Source organism: Lissotriton helveticus, chromosome 2_1 (genome assembly GCF_964261635.1).
Source record: "Lissotriton helveticus chromosome 2_1, aLisHel1.1, whole genome shotgun sequence".
Classification (NCBI taxonomy): domain Eukaryota; kingdom Metazoa; phylum Chordata; class Amphibia; order Caudata; family Salamandridae; genus Lissotriton; species Lissotriton helveticus.
This window is the reverse complement of record NC_136059.1, coordinates 38,221,910-38,245,227: the sequence shown is the minus strand read 5'-3', so window position 1 is coordinate 38,245,227 and position 23,318 is coordinate 38,221,910. Positions and strand designations below refer to the sequence as shown.

Genomic DNA, 23,318 nt, shown 5'->3' with positions numbered 1-23,318 from the left:
TTTAACTGTCCTTTTCAAACCCCCGCTGCAGAACATTTATACACCAAGGTGCAAACCATCCTCAATTGACAACTCGTCAGCAACTTGAACATAGGTCTTAAGCTCAAACTTCGTTTCTCTCTTTAGGCCAACCTGTCTCCACATATTTCATGACAGATCGCAAAGATAAATCCTTGGCCTCTGCACCACGCCAATCATGCTCTGTGATGGCACACAATTGAGGAATATCAATAGCCGCCACAATGTATTTTTCCTTGTCATCCTCAGACACACTTAAATGATCTTCCAAAATATCAGAAGAACGGGACAGATAATCCGCACAACTATTCTCACTGCCCGGAATATATTCAAAAGAAAAATCAAACTGAAACAATTTAGATGACAAGCGAGCAATACGAGGAATGAAACCCTAACACTTTTCCCACTTAAAATAAAAATCCATGGCTTGGGGTCAGTTTGGAGACAAAATCTTCTTCCCTAAATAAAATTTCTGAATTTCATCACAGCCCACCAGCAAGCCAACAATTCCTTCTCAATTACTGAATATTTATTTTCCGCCTGAGAACACCCTTGAAGCAAACCCAATTGTCCTTACATCATCATCTTTGGTCTGAGTCAAAACCGCCCCACACCAACAATACTAGCATCCACAGTCAAAGTACATGGAAGATCAGGGTCATAGTGTTTCAACACCCTAGGTAATACAAGTTGTTCTTTTACCGAATTAAACACACTTTGACATTCATCAGACCACTCAAACCCAAAGCACTTCATAAGCATCTGAGAGTGTGGCCTCAATTTAGAAACAACATTTTGTACAAACCATGAATAAAATTCACTGAGGCCCAAGAATGACTTGAAAGAGGACTTATCAGAAGGTGGTGTAGCCTTCACGATGGACTCTACCAGACGGGCCTTTGGAAGAGCACCCTTCTTGGTAACAAGACGTCCTAAATATTCCACTTCCTCAGTCAGAAAATAAATATTCCGAGAGAAGGAATTGTTGTCTTGCTGGTGAGCTGTGATGAAATTTAGACATTTCATTTGGGGAAGTAGATTTTGTCTCCAAACTGACCACAAGCCATTGATTTTTATTTTAAGTGGGAAAAATGTTAGAGGTTTCATTCCTCGTATTGCTCGCTTGTCATCTAAATTGCTTCAGTTTGATTTTTTCCTGAGTATATCTCCGGCAATGAGAATAGTTGTGTGGATTATCTGTCCTGTTATTCTGATATTTTGGAAGATCATTTAAGTGTGTTTGAACATGACAAGGAAGAATACATTGTGGCTGCTATTGACATTCCTCAATTGTTTGCCATCACAGAGCATGATTGGCGTGGTGCTTTGGCCAAGATTTTATCTTTGCTATCTGTCATGAAGTATGTGGCGACAGGTTGGCCCAAAGAGAGAAACTTGAGGTTTGAGCTTAAGACCTATGTTCAAGTTGCTGACGAGTTGTTAACTGAGGATGGTTTGCTCATGAGGAGTGAGAAACTCATTCCTCCTGTGGGTTTGAGGTCTAGCATCATTGTACATGCTCATGAGGGACACCTGGGTGCCACCATGACTAAAAGGAGAGTGAGACTCTTTATGGTGGCCCAACATGGATAGGTTGAAGATGCTGTTAGATCGTGTGTTTGCTTGAGTTGTGACAAGTCTGTTAAGTTGTCCACTCCTCCGTTGTCTCACATTGTTTTGCCTTCTGCACCTTGGGTCAAATTAGGGATTGATATTATTGGTCCGTTCCATGCACTTGACTCTTCATGTAAATTTGCTTTAGTTTTGATGGATTAATACAGTAAATGGCCTGAGGTCAAGTTTGTTAGAGAAGTGACTTCTTGAACAATTATTGAATTTCTTAGACATTTTTCTGAAAGAAGGTTTCCCTGAATATTTAGTAACAGATAATGGCCCTCAATTCATTGCCAAAGAAGGCGAGGACTTTGTCACTAGTGGAGTCAAGCATCTCAAAAGTTCGCTTTTCCATCCTCAGACAAATGGTCTAGTGGAGCGAATGAACAGTTTTGCGGGAATGTATTCAGTGGGCGTTAGCCAACAAGTGTTCTGTTGTCAACTCTGTCAGGAGCATGCTCTGGTTTTATTGCACTACTCCGCACTCTTCTACTGGTGTTTCACCATTTGAGTTGTTGCGTGGACGCAGATCAACCACAATATTTTCTCTGTGTTGGATGATTAAGTGGGTCAAGTGAAGTAGTTGGACTGATGCTTCTGTTAGGAAGTGTGTGTGTGTACTTCTCTCGAGAAAAGCAGTAATCTTATTTTGACAGCAGGAAAAGGACCGAGGAGTTTGAGTTGGTTGTTGGGGATTGTGTGCGTGTTAAAAAACCTGTTCATGTGTGAAAGGGAGGACCCAAATTTTCTCCTATCAATGTGACTGAAGTCAAAGGGGATTCTGTAAAACTAGGGAATGGTCAAAAAGGATGTGGTAAATCAAGGACAACAGGCAGGTAGGATGAACCACGTTTATTTGGCTGGACCATCAGGCAGAGCAGCGACCGTGCAGCTCACGGTTTAACTGTCCTTTTCAAACCCCTAGTGCAGAACATTCATACACCAAGATTCTGCACCGATAAAGGTTCCATGCAAGTGTTTAAGAGCCTAGCTCGCGGAAAGAGAAGCACGAGCCACAACACACATCACTGGAAGCGAAACCATTCTGTACTGCACGTGGAAAATTGGTACTTGAATCCGTACTTTCCATACTGCGCTTGCATACACTTATCCCGAAGTTTATATAAAAAGTTAACGATCCTCTTAACCTGGGCGTTGTCCCATCTGTAGTCACTGGTTTATACCCATTTTATTTAACATTCAGTAGGCATATTTCAAGCTGGGGATCAGATTGTGTGTTTTTAGTTACACATTAGGTGTAGCCTTCCACATATAGGTTGAATTTTGTAGTATACAGTTCTCGTTGCCATTAATTTGTTTCGTCCACAGCCAAGAGTTTAGGGACCCTTTCTTGCTTGTCTGAACTTAATCGCGCCTTAGAGTTGTGGGGTCAAAGATTACTGCAACTGAGGCATTGGTGCTGCTAGAGTGTATTGGAAGGTTTATTGCTTGAACTATCTGGTTGAAAATCTAGTAATTAATATTAAAGTCAATTTAAACAATGTTGTATCCTTTACATCCATTTGGTCCTCCGGGCTCCAATCCCACGCTGATAGGCATACGCTTCTTCTGTGTGATTGAGAAATCTTTAGCTGCGCCTTGGGTTTCATCACAACTGCAGTGGCCTCAATTCAGCTTGGGGTAATGAGCTGGGTAGAAGTGTGGAAGAAGCCACAGCTGAGAGTATGAAGAAGACATGTAACACTGCAGCAGTGAACTGAGCAGGGTGTGTTAGTGAGTAGTGATCCCACTTAGTAGTGTAATGAGCAGGGCAGGTTAGGCACAGATCAGCATAGGGTATGTAGTGAGATGTGGTGGAGGCATTGGTGAAGTCGGTGTCATAGTTGGTCGAAGTTTAGTTTGTGCATATTGCTTGGTTATGCTTGAAAAGAAAGGTTTTTCTTGGGTAAGACTGATTTGCCTCGATGTGCTCCCAAACTATCTCAAGTGCAAGGGTCCAGTGATAAGTTTTAGTAGTAAGTGGCACAGACCTGCACTCATCTATGGAACCGGGGACTGGTGTTTATCAGATTTGGACCCAGAGCAAAAGAGAAATAAGAAAGAGAACAAAGAGGAAGAGAAAAAGGAGAAATTGCGAAAGAAGAAAAACCTCTGAGACTAGGACATGAACTGTGGATCGGTGCCATGAGGTGGTCTCAAGACTAGACACTCTTGGTATTTGGTTACCCCAGCACTTGGCAGCAGCCTTCTAAAAAACAGATGTGGCCCCTGCACTTCTTTCTCCTAAAGAATCACTGCCAGGTTTTGGTGTTGTCCTCTGGGAATGTGCTACTTGCTGGCAGTGTATCTGTTTCCACCTAAAAGGTGATGAGACCTCAAGGAGACTGTGTGTTCAAGCTGGTTTGCAACATTTGCAGTGAGCTGTGTGGAGCAAAGGCTGCATGCTCAAGTTTATGCACACTAAGGAGCACCCTGGGTACAACACACTTGAGTGAGCCTAGAGTACCCTATTCTCGAATAAATCATGTAATGTTAGCTATGCTGATGAGTCTAGGACTTTGTTGATCATGAAAGGCACAACTAAAATGTCCCTAATGTGCACAAATTATACTGGAAACAAAATCTCTGAATTTTATTTGATTCCCACTTCATGTTATCTAATTGGTTCCAGAACTTATCATCACAGCCGGGGGTGAGAACATTCCTCCAATCCCAATCGAGGACGCAATAAAGGAGGAGCTTCCGATCATAAGCAACGCAATTCTGATTGGCGACAAGATGAAGTTCCTGTCTATGCTGCTAACTCTTAAGGTAAGTGGAAGTGTTCGCATCCATCTTCTGTGTCTTACAGATTATCCAGGCACAGCTGATTGAATGTACGAGTGATATCTTCCAGGAGTGACTGGGCAGAAGCCAAGAATGCTCCTTGCATTCAAACAAGCACGTGCATGGTCAAGGCACCACCCTATCCTAGCAGCTGTCCTGATCAGTTGGTATTCATTCTGTTGGATCATGATCACGTAACTAGTACTGAAATCCCTACATTTCATGACACGACAACTACAGTCATTGCCTTAATCAAATAAACGGTCCCTCTTCAGTTAATTACATTTTGTAACCTCATTTGGCCATCAACCATCTGGCAATGCATCTAGAAAGAGGAACTTATGTCACCTGCCTTTTTTTCAGCTTCACCTGGTTAAGGCTGTTCTCCAGGTCATCCTTTAGATGAGGAGTCTCTTACTAGTGAGTTTAGACCCTGAAAAACTGGTTTTCTGATGGATAGATCCGGAAAATTATTTCCACAAGCTCCTGTATTCTCGCAGATGTGGCTCCATGGTGACTCTGTACCACCCTGGAAATCACTGTGCAGAGCTGCATAAAAGTGCCACTCTTTCGCTCAGATATTCATTCCTTTCTGCATCCTTTGAAAAAGTCTGTCAAAGCACAGATTGAGATTGCATGCAGATTACGGACCTTAGAAAGACCACTTGCTTGAAGACGTCTGATGAGAAAAGTCAAAACACAAGGATAAAATGATGAAGCAGGGCTTATTTGCATCCTGGCACTCAAAAGAGGACGTCAAGGTAAGTTGCACACTATCACAATCCCTGGAATCTCGGCTGGTCCTGCAGCTGGTCCTTCATACCTGCAGGTTCCCAGGCCTTCATTTACCCTAGATAGGCCTTCAAAGAAGTAATGTCTTAGATCTTCGGTGCACTTCTAGATCCTGGTGCGCCTTCAGGGCCTATGGAGCCATTAGGCTGTCTACCACTGGCATATCCGCTCTGAAGCAGTCCGTCCCCCTAGACCCATATCGGGGCCTAAATCAGCTCTGTTGCAGTCTGCACCTAGATCCACTCACTCACTTTCTTTCCATTCCAACATCAGATAGAAAATCCGGTCCCAGTTCTTTAACCTGAGAGAACGTCTGCCTAATCTCAACCGATATCGCTCTAGTATCTCAGTAGCACAATCATTTGTAATACAACTGGACTCGTCAGGGTTTCTAGGGAGGATCCAATCCATTCCTGCTTTGGCTTTGACCCGGTGCAAGAGGTGCCATGGGTTCGACAAAACACTGATGATGGGACAGTCCATGGGTTCCGTTCCACTCACTGCACTGATGATTCAGGATATCTGCACTTGAAATATGGAAGTAGGCTAGATGCATCCCCCGCCGCAGGGCTAGATTCACCACTGGGACCGTCTATGTAGAAAAGTGGCTTGTTTGCTCTGGTGGTTTGAGAGCGACTGAGGGACTAAAATAAGTTGCCCGCCATTAGGACAAAGTACATTAGCAGACTGAAATCCTTCAAACAGAGCCCACTTCATCTGGGCCACTGCTTCTGTACAACAAAGCCCTTACACATACCCACAGCGACATGGGCTCAGCTGTGTTCATTTCTGCCACAGCATTTTCCATGCGTATGCCCTTTGATTCCTCCAGGCTAATAGAGAAGGCAGATTCGACCCTGGAATGGTTCAAAGATGGCCAGTGTATGATCCATTGGCTTATCCATGCCACCAAAACCCTTTCCCCACCAATTCAGGAAACTCCGAGGCTAGTCGATGAGCCAGCCTACAACACCCCACACAGCCTGTGTACAGCAGCGGATCCACTCTCCGAAAGAATGTAAGCGTTACACTGGCAGGATCTGTGTACCTCAGCAGGGAAAGCATTCGTCCAGCTTCGCTCCTGTTGCTGCGGCTCCCTGGACACACATGTATGACCGCTGTGGCCCATGGCAGGCCCATCTCCTCAGCTGATGGAGATTCATCCCATAAGACAAATGGGTCTTAAAAATCCTCACAAAAGGCTATGCTGTGGCTTTTATGTAAGCTCTACGTCCTCTTACCCCAAAACAAAAACATGTTTGGGAAGAAAAGTTACACATCCTGATGCGAGAGGCTAATATTTACTCTCCGGGGGTGCCTTCAAGTCGGCGCTGGATTTGGAGAGAGAGTTGGGCTGGAGGCCTCGGGCCTATTCCAAACCTATGCTCATTTTTTTTTATCGCAACCTTTATTTTAAAATCTATATCTGTTAGAAAAAGCCTGGTCTTTTAATACTGTACTAGTTTAATCTAGTTACTGTTAAACTCTTGATATTGCCCCTCTGAATTGTATCAACCTCTTTGTACTGAAATCATTCGTTCTGCAACTTTTTAACTGTGTCCTTCCCTTTTAAATTGTATGCTTTTATGATTGTTTTTTTATGAATAATCGAATAAAGTTTAAGAACTGAACTATGCTCATTTAATACCATTTTGTCGAAAGGACCAATTTAAAATGCTCACCTTTGCCCAGATTTTTTTTATTCTGGAACCAGTAGATTGGAGGATTCCCTGGGATTTCCAGGACGTAGCCTTTTTCGGATTCATTATCAAGGAGCCAAACTCACACCTGCTCATCCGCTCACCACTGTGACGTCATTGGTGAAGGGTATGCCTGTTCTAGACTTCTGTATACGTTCGTGTGACACCACTACCCTGACAGCCAGGTCCAGTTTGCAAGTCACTTTGCCCACTCAGTTCTGTAGGACTCTTTAATCTGCGTTCTCTCCCCTGACTGCGAACCTATAGAAGGTACTGCTAGGGTATCTGGTCTAAAGGTGAGGGATCTGCTGTTGGATGTATTCATGAAAGAGCAAGTTACTTACCTTCTGCAATGCTGTTTCTGGTGGATACTTGAACTGGAGATTCCTCACTGCCTGCCCAACTCCCCATTCTGGGAAGTGGCCTCTTTAAACCCTAAAAAGGTCCCAAGTTTGAAATTCAGCACACCGGTTCAGACAACTTGTTTCGAGGGCGCAGACGGAGAAAGTTACAAGAAACTGTCAGCCTGCAGGCATGGCGCTTATATGCTCCATCACTTCAGGGCAGTACTGTCAGGGGTGAGCCACACGGCAACACCTACTGGCGTTCAGCTGCATTGCTTGCTGATGCCCTGGGACACTCTGTAGGTGGAGAATTAGCAGTTCGATGGAATATCCTCTAGAAAGACCTTCATCAGCAGGGCTAATCCCGGATTCATAGTAAATGCATGGACATTTCTCTGGAGTGGTTCTTTGTTTTTTTTATTGTGAAGCTCTGGAGCGTCTCTTCTGTGTTAATTTTCTTAGTTCTCCCTTTGGAGGACTTGTCTGGTCTTAGCCTCTCACAGGCTAATCCATTAAGGCTGTAGCTTTGCGTCACATAGACTTTGTGTCCTGAAAGACTGAATCTCTCACTTAAAGAGCTTTGTGGTTTTCCATAACAACATTGTTCTTGGGGAGATGTGGGTTGAAAGTCAATTATACCATTACTTTATTTTTACTAACTTTCTCAGTTTGAAGATTAGCCTGTTCTGTGGCCTGTTCTTGACGTATTAAGAACTGTTTTTTTACATAGTAGTACATATTGAACATATGCTGCGTCTAAAATCTAGATGTGAGATCTCATTCTAGAAATGCAATCCTTGGGGTACTGAACATACTGCAGTGTTTGTGTGGGTGAAGGGATTGCTGGTTCTTCATATTGAATAAATGTCATATGTTTATATTGTGCTTTATAGCTCATTTGTAATCATAATTAAAGTTGGTATTACCTCATTAATTCACTGACCTTGAAAAGATGAAAGGGTGAATTTGCCTTGCTATTTTACAAATTGTTGAATTTCAGATTGTTGTATTTTTGAGTGGCTATCGGTTAACTCCTTGAGCCATCTGGTAGACCCAGGCAAGTAGGCAGGTGCTTTTAAGAGGTAGCGCATAAACAGCACTATGTTTGCGTGTCTTTCTGTGCAAACACTGGGCTGTGATTACTAGACCAATATAGGGCTTGATTTAGATCTTGGCGGACTGGTTACTCTGTCACAAAGATGACGTATATCCCGTCTGCCGAAATAGAATTCCCATTATATCCTACGGGATTTATATTTCGGACAACGGGATATCTGTCACCATTGTGATGGAGTAACCTGTCCGTCAAGATCAAATTCAGGCCCTTAGTGTCTGTTGTTGCGGTATAGAATAAACCAGGCTGGCGTCTTACCTGTCCTAAATGCTGTTTGTCTCCGCCAGTGTAAGGTGGATGCTGACACAGGAGAGCCCAAGGACGAGCTGACCTCCGAGGCTGTCGTGTTCTGCCAGCAGCTAGGAAGCAGTGCTACCTGGGTGTCAGAGGTGGTGAGCTCCAGGGACCCCGCCATCTATACAGCCATACAGGAAGGTGTCGATAGGGTGAACCGGCGGGCGACTTCCAACGCACAGAGGGTGCAGAAATGGAGCATCCTTTGCAAGGACTTCTCATTGTTCGGAGGGGAGTTAGGTGAGTGCCCGGGACTGTATGTGGTGGGGAGGGTTGTTGATTCACACTTGTTCCCCCAGGCCTGCAGCCTCTCCTGGAAGACTGATATGTTAAGGGTCATGGCTTTGTCTTTGCAAGGATGAATGTTTACGCAACAGAAAAATGTTCATACAGCAGCAATTTACAGACCTTTGGTCTAGGGTTGCATAAGATGCCACCATGGCTATTGCATGACATCAGGTGGCATAAGATGCAGCTGTAGCCACTGCATGACCTTCAGTTGGCATAGAATGCCTCCATGGCTATGGCGTGTCCTTCCTGTATCCGAAGATGATGCTGTGGCCACTGTGTGACCTTCGGTTAGCATAAGATGCCCCCATGGCTACGGTGTGACCTTTCCGGTTGCATAAGATGCCGCCATGGCTTCTGCATGAACTTCACGTGGCTTAAGATGCCGCAGTGGCAGCAGGCCCGTAGCCAAAAGTATATTTTTAGGGGGGCATGGCCCTCACCTATGATCATATATTAAAGCTGTTTTGTATAGGTGCATTATTTCCCAAATACTGGTTGTCTTACTAAATATAGACCCACCACGATCTTACAGTACAAGAATATCAAGGAAGGAATATTGAAAGGTAAATGCATATATAGGAAGTATATATTTACTATTCGTAACTCCACATCTACATACCTTGAAGAGAGATATTCACTGAAAAAAACATAGGTTCTACAGATGTTATAGTTAGGAATTAGCATTTAAAAAAGCTTAAAATTCACAAAAAAAACCATAGGTTTCAGGGACGTTATAGTTAGTTGGACATTTCACTCATACAAAAGTATAGAAATTCCCCTGTTATAGTTAGTTGAGCTAACTATAACTTGCGCGCCCGCAAAGCACGGCTGATGTCACATATTACAGCACTCATGACATGGTCAGTGACATCACTCATGACATCATCCAGTGAATGTGTTTCTGTAAAGTGTAAATATGTTTTATATATATATATATATATATTCACTGAAAAAACCATAGGTTATAGACCATATATAGTTAGGAATTAGCATTCACAAAACCTTGAAAATTCACTGAAAAAACCATAGGTTATAGACCATATATAGTTAGGAATTAGCATTTAGAAAACCTTATTTTACTCACACAAAACCATTGAAATTCCATATATAGTTAGTTGCACTAACTATATATCGCGCACCCGCAATCCACTGCTGATGATGTCACATATTACATCATTCATGACATGGTCAGTGACATCACTGATGACATCACTGATGACATCTCAAATGACATCACTGATGACATCATCTAGTGTCTGTGTGTTTTTGTAAAGTTTAAATACGTTTTACATATTGAAGAATGACTGGATGTATGGAAGACTGAGTGTGTGGCTGGCTGGCTGGGAGGTGTGTGACTCTGTGCATATCAATGTGTACTTGTATCAGTGATTGTATAAGAGAGTAAGTATGTGTTAGTATATGTGTGAAAAGTATGGTGTTCTGTGTTTAACTATAGATGAGGAAATCGAAGTGTGATTGATTCTTCACAGGACTGACTAGGTGTATGAGTGCATATGATAGTGTTCTAATAATAACTGACTGTATGTATGAGTAATTGTATGGGTGAATGAGTGAATGTGTGTGTAGACGTACGAATCAGTGAGTGCGTATGTAGTAACTGGTATTGGTGTGTCATGATGTCATCAGTGATGTCATTTGAGATGTCATCAGTGATGTCATTTCAGATGTCATTAGTGATGTCATCAGTGATGTCACTGAAGTATGGTGTTCTGTGTTTAACTGTATAGATGAAGAAATGGAAGTGTGATTGATTCTTTACAGGACTGACTTGGTGTGTGAGTAACTCCATGGATGAGTGGCAGTGTGTGACTGTCTGCATAGGTGTATGAGTGCATATGATAGTGTTGTAATAATAAGTGACTGTATGTATGAGTCATTGTATGGGTGAATGAGTGAATGAGTGAATGTGTGTGTAGACGTAGGAATCAGTGAGTGCGTATGTAGTAACTGGTATTGGTGTGTCATGATGTCATCAGTGATGTCATTTGAGATGTCATCAGTGATGTCATCAGTGATGTCATTTGAGATGTCATCAGTGATGTCATCACTGATGTCACTGACCATGTCATGAATGATGTAATATGTGACATCATCAGCAGTGGATTGCGGGTGCGCGATATATAGTTAGTGCAACTAACTATATATGGAATTTCAATGGTTTTGTGTGAGTAAAATAAGGTTTTCTAAATGCTAATTCCTAACTATATATGGTCTATAACCTTTGGTTTTTTCAGTGAATTTTCAAGGTTTTGTAAATGCTAATTCCTAACTATATATGGTCTATAACCTATGGTTTTTTCAGTGAATTTCATTGGTTTTTTAACAGCTAATATCTGTAGCTGTAAAATGTATTCTTCTTTAAATCCAAAAATATATTTTATATGTTTATGAATAATTTTTTTTTTAAATATTTTTTTTTCTTCGTTCCCGCTTCGCGAATCGGGAAGCTTCCCGTTAGCTGACCTTGATGCCGCGAAATAGACCGCGAGCCGGTAAACGTTTCTTTACCGCAAGTGCCGCGTTAGAAAACAACATCGTGACGCCTCCCGTCCGCATGACGTTTCACGTTGTCGCGTGATAAGTCATATGACGTGCTACGTTAGCGAACTGGTACGCGAAGCGAGTCGCAAAGCGCAGGTTTCTGGAAGCAAACCGGGAGGCCCTGCAAAGCGCTTAACGTAAACACAGCAGGTCATGTGACTTGGTAATAACACTTTTCATTGGTTCATTTCACTTTTGGTTTCCTAATGATGTAAGACTAGGTCATATAATCTAAAATGAACACTTTTCATTGGTTGAGAACTCTTGTTTTTCCCAAATGATGAAAATCCCTCCTTCTTTCCTCACTCTGACTTTCATCATTGTGAGAGAAAGACCCTTTGTGATCACTGAGCAATGGCTTCTTTAGTAGCTTCAGCTGGTGCTTCCCCACCACCTCCACCACATCCAAGGAAGAGTGGACCACCTGCTCAAGTTATAATTCAACAAGAAGAGGAAGAAGAGGAACAGAACGACGAGCACGAAGAGAGGCAGTTTTTGCCTGAGGAGCCCAGGACGTCTCACCGGAAAGAAAACTTCATTTGGCAATTTTTTTAAATTCCCAAAGGTCAGAAAAAAGTAAATGCAAGATACGTAACTTGCCTTATATGTCAAGATAGACTGTCCAGAGGAACCGAGAAAAAATACAGTTTCGGAAACTACACAATGCATCGCCATATGACTAGGTGGCATCCTAACAACTACAGTGCTGCACAGTTTCGGAACGACCTAGATAATCTCCCTATTATGGCCAGAAGATCTGTTGTACCGGAAGTAACGGGACCAGAGGGCAGGGAGATGGTGCCAAATATACAAATGAGATTTGGTGAAGTAAAACACATCTGCGTATATTGCGATGGATTCATTTGCTACGGAGAAAGAAGCATCACTCTGATCAACAGAGCTATTGACTATCATATGCAAGTTTGTACGAAACGCCCAAAATAATAAATACTTTTTTTTTGTTTTGTTGCTCCTGTTGAGCCCTTTACAATGAATCGTTTTCATTGCCCCCTCCAAGAAAAACTCAAAAAAATATACAACTGTTCAGAAAAATTCAAAAAAAGTAAAAAAAGTTCCGAAAAATAATAAAAAAAATATAAAACAACAAAAACAATAAAAAAAAAAGTTCTTTTCAGAACTACCTCCCCGTTATTAAAAAATTGGTACAATATTTGGAACTGTGCCAACCTCTATTTCTCTTAGTTCGCTTCCCAGTTCGCTCGCCGGTACGCGAACCGGAAGCGAACCAAAAACAGTAAGTATAAGGGAAGGAAACAGACACTTATGTTAAAAGAAAGACAGCTATAGGGGAGTAAACTAGAGATCATATTACCCGTAATCCACTGCTGATGATGTCACATATTACATCATTCATGACATGCTCAGTGACATCATCAGCAGAGGATTGCGGGTTTTTTGGCAACGTGCCTTATCCACGGTTTAATAACGCTGCCTTTTGCTTTATATAAGTTTTCAAATTGTATGAAATATATACCAATAGGTCGTTATGAACCTTTAGGTAGTGCTTTTCTTCATGAGGTCTGGTCGCTTCCATACACATACAGATGTTTCAAAGATGATCAAGAAGTTTATCTGAATGGAGAGGAATGCACTGAGACGCCAGATCATTCACTAATGTGTAGGCACATACAGTTACACGGTTCATGCAACAAACACCGACCAAATATGGCTTGCGTGTTGCAAGGCACGCCAGTTCCTGCTATCATCCCCACGTTCAAGTTGTTGGAAAATGGTAGTTATTTGATGCTCAATAATGAAGATTGTTCTGAGTTAATTAAAAGTATTCCTTTTATCGTAACAGTAAGTGAACGGGTTATTTGCTGCAGAAATGTTCTATTTCCTCCCACACATGAACATAGGGAGTTTTCAATCTGGCCACAAATACCAACCTTGGGAGAGATTTCAACGGCATGGCAAGAATAAGAGCTCTTTTGTCTCAGAGAGAGGTGGCCTTGAGTTCGGCCCGTGAAACTTTCGTGCTTCACATAGCGAACACCCGTACAGAGGTGCAGACCCTTTTCAATTCAGATTTGCCTTTCAATTTCAGCAAGATGGTTCGGACTATCTTTAACGCATCCTCCACAAAGGCCCTGGCGCACTTTTTTAAAGTTGTTACCAGTGGTCTCGTGACTTCATTTGAGAAAATCTTTGGAGTCATCCCTGCTTTCTTTCATTCTATTTTCTCCACTCTGCTTCGTGGATTGGCATTTTTACTTGCATTACCAGCGGACGCTCTTGTGCTTTTTTACATTTTTAAATATGGATGTCCCTCCTATGCAACCTCCCACCCTGCAGCTGCTGACACTGTTCCGCAATCGCATGCTAGAATATTATGGCACAATGCCATTGGCGATATTAAGCACAGCATATGGATTATCTTTTCGATTCTCCTACTTCACCTGTGTCCAGCCTGTATTTCACTGCCTGACCTGTGATTTCGATTGGGCCATTGATTTGTCTCTGCGGACCGGTTTCTCCTGACGTCGACTTTAATCAGCTGATGACTCCTATCATTACTCACGAGTTGGTTTGTCCTGGCGAAAGGATTATGGCTGTGGCATTGATGCATGGACTACTTGGTCCCTGGAATTTACTGGCGGCAGCACAGTCTTTCTTGGAACAGAGCTTTCTTGAAAACCCACCGAGCTGTCCTCTGATGGTGATAGAGGATCCGGTGCTGGGAGAGCACGTATGTTCTTTTCCGCTTTTAAATTGGATGGCTGAACTGTTTTCGGATGAAGACGGTGACTTCCTATTGGAGGCTGTTGCAGCTTATTTAGCATACACAGTTATGTCATAGACCTTTTTCGTGTTTGATATGCTGAGTACTAGCATTTCATTGACAATTCATTGACTTATTTGTCAAGTTTTTATTATTTACCTTGCCTATTGGCTTAAGACTCGGCTGTTTTATTTTTCTTTAGCATTACATTTTCCTAGTTTTTAATGCTTTACCTTGCGGACCGTCCACATATAAACTTGCAATCTGCTCTCATGAGATGGCACTTCTATTATCTTATTCAGTTCGTTTCCGGATCATGGGGAGGTGTCATCTAGGTCCTGGATATCTTTACACCGTGTTAAGTTAGCATGGGCTCATTACCGGTTTAATCGCCATTTTTCCTTTTTTGCAACTTCTGCACACGACACTTAATTGTTGCTTTAGCTTTCCACCTAGTAGTTCATCGTGGTTTACATGAGAATAATATGTTATTGCTCTACTATCTGCTTTGCTTGTTAAACTATATCTGTACAGCGAGTGCTAAAGTTTCAAGAACAACACGATACAGAATTGTTATGAGGTCTGATCTCCACGACTTCATACTCATAACATAAGTGCAACTTCTGCCAATTCTGGGCATGAGGCGGGTTTTATATTGCTTTGCCGAACACACATACACAACAGTTGATGCGGTTCACATGAAGAGAGAGCTGGTGTATGCTGATGTGATTCCTTCAAATCTAAGACACTAAAGTATGGGCACGCCCTAAACCAACACAAAGAGACCTTCTTAGCAAATAATATAATATGTGTATTAGGGAGGGTGAGATATAAGCAGCCGCGGGCCGTGGAGGGAGTTACGGTGAGGCAGGGAGGCGGGGAGGGGGAGAAGCAGGGTGGAGCCCTCTCTACCCTGCCCCTCCCCCTCCCCGCCTCCCTGCCCCACCGTAACTCCCTCCACGGCCCGCGGCTGCTTATAAGTGTTGCTAACTCTTATTCATTTACAGCATGTTAAAATACTGTCACCATTCGCTTTTTATGTACTAGTAACTATGCTGGTAATTTTGCTACTGATAATATGTGTACTTGTATTCTCCACCCTGCTTCTCCCCCTCCCCGCCTCCCTGCCTCACCGTAACTCCCTCCACGGCCCGCGGCTGCTTATAAGTGTTGCTAACTCTTATTCATTTACAGCATGTTAACATACTATCACCATTCGCTTTTTATGTACTAGTAACTATGCTGGTAATTTTGCTACTGATAATATGTGTACTTGTATTATCTAAGATACTACGCCTGAGAAGACGGCATTAGTAAATAAACATTTCAAATACACATGTGTTCTTCTTAACTCCATGTTCTGGTTTCTAAGAAATATATAACGACCGACTGTTCATGAGTTCCACGTATCCTGAGGTACTATAAGTTCATATTCTGGATTGTCTAAACATTGAGAGTTTGTTATATCCAATGTGACACTGTACCTAGCTTGCTAAGGAGTTTTTGATTACTAACGTGAGTTTTGGGACACCCTAATTCGCCGAGGTTCCAATCCTCTGTCCACAGTTCTGTGTGAGAACAGAAACCCTGCGACAGGGGCACCCCCGACCCTTGCTGGAGCTTCATCACACTTGCGATACAACTCCAGCAATGCGCCACCTTTACGGCACAGATACATCACGCATCTGTGCTGTTTTTGCCCCATGATGCGCCGCATTGTAAATGCAGCACACCATAGGTGACGGAACAGCGGCACAGAATGACTAACACATCCCTGGTGATGCGCCAGTCATCATAAATGTATCCCTATGCTTCTTATCTTGTTAGAGATGAACCGCCATATGTATCATCAAAGTTTTTTGCATTTCCTAAATAGCGAACTTTAAGGAATAAATAGCGATTCTTTACCATTCCTAGTTTGCGATTAGCTATTTGCTAATTACAAATTACCCATTCATTTCCTTCATTTCCATAGGGCGGTTGGACTCACTTTTAGCTCGAACGGCTGAATGGATTTCCACGAAACTTGGCAAAATTGTAGGGACTGGTAGCCCGATGTGCCTTTGCTATGTCTCAAGATATATGCTCCAGTGGTTTTTACGAAAATTAACTTTGAAAAATATATATTGGGCTACATTGGCCTATATATATGTTGGAGCCCAAATGTAGCCCAATGTAGCCCAATGAAGCCCAATGTAGCCCAATGTAGCCCAAAGATGGCCGCCAGACACACAAAAAAACAAATGTAGCCCAAATATCAGCCAGATGTAGCCCAACTATAGCCCAGTGACAGAATGACCAATCAGCTTCGCACACCTCCGTTACGCGAAGCGGAGCGCTGTTACAGATATATATCTTTTTTTGAACGTTAATTTCTCAAAATCCACTGGAGCACATATATTGAGACCTAGCAAAGGCACATCGGGCTACCAGTCCCTAATATTTTGCCAAGTTTCGTGCAAATCCATTCAGCCGTTCGATTATTATTTTTTTTTTTGCCCCGCGGGGCCCTTTTAAAACCTCCACATCAAACCTAGGGGGTCAGCGAGGATCTACTATGCCCCCTTATGGTTATTTCCCCCTTTGTTTTGGCCTCCTCTTGTCTCTCGATCCTACCGAGAGACAAGATGGCGGCCGCTACGGACTTTTTGGAATGTTGACAGACGCCAGAGAACCAATCCGCTTCGCTTCACAAAGCTCCGTTGCGCGAAAAGTACGCGTCCTGGGACGCTGCCCGGTCCGCTGTTACAGATATATATCTTTTTTTAAACGTTAATTTCTCAAAATCCACTGGAGCACATATATTGAGACCTACAAAAGGCACATCGGGCTACCAGTCCCTACAATTTTGCCAAGTTTCGTGCAAATCCATTCAGCCGTTCGGGCTAAAAGTGAGGCCAACCGCCCTATGGAAAACTCAATGTTAAAAACACGTTTTGGGACCCCCCTTTTTTTCTCGGCCCCCCCTTGACGAACCCCCCCCCAAATTTTCAAGGGCTGCTCAGAAACAAAATGTGCCATTTTCCTGAAAATTTCAGCCAATTCCGTCCACAAACGCCAAAGTTATTAGACATAGAATTTTCAAAAATCCCATAGAGAAAAAATCCTAACTATATATACCTACTGGCGACCGCCAGTAGGTTATATATATATATATATATATATATATATATATATATATATATATATATATATATATTCCGAGATGGCTCCTGGTTAGCAAGACCCCTGGCGCTCCAAGATTCGGTGCAGGATTCCTCAGCTGAGCCCAGCCTTAATTATGTCGCACACCCCCTCGCAATGAGGGATTGAATCCGCACTCACAAAGTTTTCAAAGGTTTTCCAATTTTTAGTTTATGTTCATAGTATCAGCTAATCAGTCACAAAACCGACACGTTTCGCTGCTCCCACACGCAGCTTGCTCACGGTTAAACACTAGATTCGTTCTGACCCATCCTATTTCTACAGGGTAAGTCGCCAAACAGATTTTTTTTACAACACCTCACTTCCTGTATCACAAGCGGAAGTGACCTGGGACCTGTAGTTTTTAGCTGTTTTAAAAACTACAAAATCACGTTATGTATCACATAAGTATTTTTGTATGCATTCATTGTGAGTTACCGACTTTGCATATTTACAATACATTAATGATCACGTTTTGTCAGTGTATATCCTTTTGTTGTTAATACACATATATTCGATCATTTCGTCCACAAAACATTGTTGCCCCACAGTGGGCTTAAAGGCACTCTATTTCTCAAACCATTTAACTTGATACTGCTTGTACCTTATATTGTGCAGAATTTGCGCTGTATTTGTCAAACCAGTTAACTTGATACTGCTTGTACCTTATATTGTGCAAACTTCGCGCTTTTTTTTCCAACAATTATTTTATCTGCCCTCTAGTGGGCGTTTGTCGTATATGTTGTGCTCTTAACTCGTTACACACTACCTTACTCTCATTTATGCATGTGGCCAAAACTATCTCTCATCAGATGTTCAATGCACATAATTACTTAATACAAAACATTTAAGGTCCCCTCTTTTAAAAAAAAATAAACTTCATCATGAATATTGTATACTGTCATTCGAACAATATAATTGATAACTCAAACTGTCCCACTGTTGTATTCTATCGCGTCACAAATGTACATGTAGTTCTTCACTCTGGTTGAGCCCTCTTGGGGGTCATCGTCCTGAAATTTAGGATTTGACGCGATTCTCTGCATCTCAAAGTTTTTTCTGTCACCTCCCCTTTCATGTGGGAGGATTGTTTCCAAGGCATAGAATTTCAACAATGTCCAATCACTATTGTGTGAAGTCTCCATATGTTTCGCCACAGCATTGTTTCTATCTTTATTTACTGTGGCTCTTACATGTTCAAGGATTCTTTTTTTCAATTCATTTTTGGTGCTGCCGATGTATTTCAATGCACACGGACATTCAATCACGTATACTACATGTGTACTCAGACAGTTGATTAGTTCTTTAATTTGCCACATTTTGTTATTGGGCATCAACACCTCCTTTTTGTTTACTGCTATCTGACACACCTTGCAGTGTTGGCATTTTATGAACCCTTTGGTTTTCATCCATTGGATACCTTTTGCTTTTTTGGTATGGTCTTTATGATGGCTTTGTATGAGTCTATCTTTAAGGTTTCTCGCCCTTCTATATGTTATCTCAGGATGTTTGCCCATAATTTTGTTAACAGTTGGGTCCAGTTGTAGCAGTTTCCAGTTTTTTCTAATGATCCTTACAATTTGTTTGGATTCTCGTGTGTAGTCCAAAATCAATCTTACTTTTTTCTCTTCTGATTTGTCGGTGGATGTTGTGTTTTTTCGTTTCAAAGTTAGTGCGTCCTTTCTTTCTTTGGCGTTGGCTCTATTCCACCCTTTTTTGATGACTTCTTTATTGTATCCCCGATTTTTGAACCTCTGTGCCATTGCATAGCTCGTAGTTCTCCATTCCTTCTCCTCCGAACAAATCCTGCGTACCCTTAAAAATTCTCCATACGGAATATTTTCCTTTACTGAAGCTTTATGGAAACTGCTTGCGTGCAAAGTTGAATTTGTTGCGGTCTCCTTTCTGTGTAATGTTGTTTCTACACGCTCATTTCGAATGTATATTTCTGTATCTAGAAATATAGCGTTGGTTTGGCTGATATTGTACGTGAATTTAAGATTGGTGTTTGACGAATTCAGGATTTGGAAGTATGCATCAAATTCTTGTTTGGTTCCTTCCCATACAATTAAAAGGTCATCAATGTATCTGACCCATTTTGCGATTTTATTCACGTAGAAGTCATTATCAGGGTGCCATGCAATTTGCTGTTCGAACCAGCCCATTGTCAGACATGCATAGGCTGGGCTGAATGAAAAACCCATCGCACATCCTTTTATTTGCTGGAAGATCTCTTCTCCAAATAAAAAAACATTTTGAGTTAAGCATAGTTCCACCATGTCCATAAGCATTTGATTGTGTTTTTTAAATTGTATATCTGTCTTTCAGGAAGTGTGCGCATGCTTTTAATCCAATGTCATTTTCAATGTTAGTATACAGAGATACTACGTCCATTGTGACCAGCATATAGTTCGATTGCCAAGGTAAATCTTCGAGATGTTTCAATAGGTCAGTGGTATCACGTAAATAAGAACTCAAATTGATCACGAAGGGCATTAGGAAAAAATCAATGTAATTGGCTATTGGTTCCATAAGTGACCCTTTTGAAGAAACAATGGGCCTCCCTGGTGGTCTGAGTGGATTTTTATGCACTTTGGGTAGAAAATAAATTGTAGCCACCACTGGATGATCTGTTGTAAGAAATTTCTTTTCATCTAGGTCTATTAAGTTTTGGTCATTCCATATTTGGAGTTTTTTGTCTAATTTCTCTTTAAAGTGGTTTGTTGGATTTTTGTCCAATTTTCTGTAGTATTTTCTGTCTCCCAATTGTAAATGTGCTTCTGCCACATAGTCTTCAGTCTTTAAAATAACAATATTACCTCCCTTGTCCGCCATTTTTATTGTTATTGTCTTGTCTTTTGTTAGATCATTCAAAGCCATTCTCTCTTTTTCATTTAGGTTGTCTTGATATTTACCTCCCTTAATTTTGTAAATTTCATTGATGATGGCTTCCTGGAAGATATCAATTTTATTACCAGGTGGTAATTGTGTATAACATTTTGATGGTTTTTTTCATGCTGCTTAAACCTGCACCCTTTTGGGGGCATATCCCAGATTCTGGAATTGTTTCCTCCTCATTTGTTATATCCAAATTAACAAGGTTCGCCAATGCCGGTAAATCTCCAGCTGTAAGTCCTTGTTCCTCTTGTATGTTATCCATTCTTTTTTTCTTTTTTTGTTTTGTAAAGTTTGCCATTTGTTCATTTTCTTCAAATATCTTTGCCAATTTTATTTTTCTTATGTATTTGTATACATCAATGCGAGTTTGTGCCATGTTTATTGATTCCGACGGACAGAAATTGATACCTTTTTTCAAAAGTGATGTTTCATTTTCACTGATATTTCTATTTGATAAGTTGATAATCTCCAATTGTTCGTCATTGTCAGTTATATCTAACCACTCTATTTCTGATTTCTTTTGCGCATCGATCTTGTCTCCGTTCCTATATTTTGGGGGCCACTTCCTCCTTTTGCCTCTTCTTGTTGGTTTCTTGGGGCTGTCCCTGATCTTGGGACCCATTTGCGACCTCTTCCCCTTCCTCTCATTGTTTGTGTTTGGTTTTGTTCCCAAAATCTGTTTTAGAACCAGTCTCATGTCGTCTAAAAAATCATTCGTGGTTTTATTTTCATTCTCTGATCCATCATCTGATGTACCTGTGGATGTCATTGATGATCCACTTGTTGCGGTTTGGTTTCCTGAGCCTTTCCCGCTCTGATTTTATAAAAATGTCGAACTTCCTGGCATATGTGAAAACTCTTCCATACAAATAATCATCAGCGTCCCGTTGGAATTTGGATTGTTTGCGGTTTCTTACGATCTCTTCATGTTTATCCACATACTTTTCGAAATCTTCCCTTAGTTTGGTCATTTCTGGATTCATTTCTATTGTTGCCAAATCTTTTTCCAAATCAGCCAAATCTTCCTTAATTTTGACCAAAGCCACCTCGAGATGTTTCACAAGGATCGTGATTAAGCCTAGAGACGATTCCAAGATGTGCTCTCCCCATTCCTTTAATAATTCGTCTGACACATCCTGTTGGCTGGGCATTAATGATAATCTTAATCCCCGGGGAACTCTCCGTACTTCCAAGTATTTCTTAAGGGTAATCAGTTCCCACCATTTATTAATTTCTTTCTTGCTTAATCTCTCCCATAATTTAAGTTTACTCCTCGTATCTGTTTTAGAGTTGTCAGGTTTATTTTTGTCCTTATTCATTGGTTGTAGTTTTTGTTCAAAAAATGCAGAGTCCAATAGTTCAGTTCTTTTGGCGTCTCTTTTATCCATGTTTAAACTGTGTCACCTCTGCTGATAGCTGGTTACTTAATACTTAGTTATAATTCCTCTGTTTTTCTAAGGAATTCTAAATCAATAGGGAAAACAAACTTTGTGCAGGCAGGTAGTTAACAATGTCAGTACCGTTTTGTTTATCAATTCCGCTTAGTTGGAATTCAAATCTGTCTTGCGGTGTTTGTTAGGCACGACTGAACATACCCTTCGCTTGCAAATTAGCCAACCTCACAAATAAGTAGTGTCACGTATTATTGTGTCTCCGTGTTTCAACTAACACTCGCCGTGCTTACCTTCACCCTCCGATGTTGGTCCGCCGGTTTGTGTCTGTCTCTCCACGGGACACCCTCACGTTTCCACAAAACTGCTACTAGGTTGGCGTTCACCGGGTCTGCATTCGAATATATTCCGAGATGGCTCCTGGTTAGCAAGACCCCTGGCGCTCCAAGATTCGGTGCAGGATTCCTCAGCTGAGCCCAGCCTTAATTATGTCGCACACCCCCTCGCAATGAGGGATTGAATCCGCACTCACAAAGTTTTCAAAGGTTTTCCAATTTTTAGTTTATTTTCATAGTATCAGCTAATCAGTCACAAAACCGACGCGTTTCGCTGCTCCCACACGCAGCTTGCTCACGGTTAAACACTAGATTCGTTCTGACCCATCCTATTTCTACAGGGTAAGTCGCCAAACAGATTTTTTTACAACACCTCACTTCCTGTATCACAAGCGGAAGTGACCTGGGACCTGTAGTTTTTAGCCGTTTTAAAAACTACAAAATCACGTTATGTATCACATAAGTATTTTTGTATGCATTCATTGTGAGTTACCGACTTTGCATATTTACAATACATTAATGATCACGTTTTGTCAGTGTATATACTTTTGTTGTTAATACACATATATTCGATCATTTCGTCCACAAAACATTGTTGCCCCACAGTGGGCTTAAAGGCACTCTATTTCTCAAACCATTTAACTTGATACTGCTTGTACCTTATATTGTGCAAACTTCGCGCTTTTTTTCCCCAACAATTATTTTATATATATATATATGCCAAGGTGTATTAAAGAATGAATGCATTTACAAGTGCCTAAAGGAATTATTTTGTAGGTGTGTGACTGACTGTATAAGTATGTGATTGAACAAGTCTTACTGAATGCGTGGGTTAGTGACTAAACTGTGTGAAAGTCTGTATTAGTTTCTCCATTGGTGTGTAAGCAACTGCATGGTTTGCGGATTAGCTACATGAGCTTCTATATAGGTTATTGCTTTGTTGTCTTGAGTATCTGTATGGGTCCCTGAGTGTCTGTGCGGGTGGGTGGGTGTATGAGTCTGTGCATAGATGTCTAGGTGATTCAGTGGTTGTATGGATTAAAAAGTGCATCTGGGAAGGGCTGTATGGGTGAGTTAGTGTGTCTATGGGTGTGTTGGTGAGTGAATAAATGTCTCAGTGGTATATCCGTGACTAACTAAATATGTTTTAATCCACTATATGTGTGATTGTTGGAGTATATAAATGAGTTTACATGAGACTAAGTTATTTCAAGAGTGGGTGTATAAATGTCGGCTTTTATCAGTGATTGTA

At 41.4% G+C, this 23,318-nt stretch overlaps 1 protein-coding gene across 3 annotated transcripts in view; it reads left to right on the top strand.

The window, feature by feature from the left end:
• The window catches only part of LOC144817687 (long-chain-fatty-acid--CoA ligase ACSBG2-like), a 1,080,196-nt gene that overhangs the window by 966,504 nt on the left and 90,374 nt on the right, over positions 1 to 23,318 (top strand). For all 3 annotated transcript variants that reach the window (XM_078674432.1, XM_078674431.1, XM_078674433.1), the window contains 2 exons: positions 4,265 to 4,404; positions 8,657 to 8,903. In XM_078674432.1, coding sequence (XP_078530558.1) covers positions 4,265 to 4,404; positions 8,657 to 8,903 — 387 coding nt within the window. The remainder of the gene's footprint in view (positions 1 to 4,264; positions 4,405 to 8,656; positions 8,904 to 23,318) is intronic.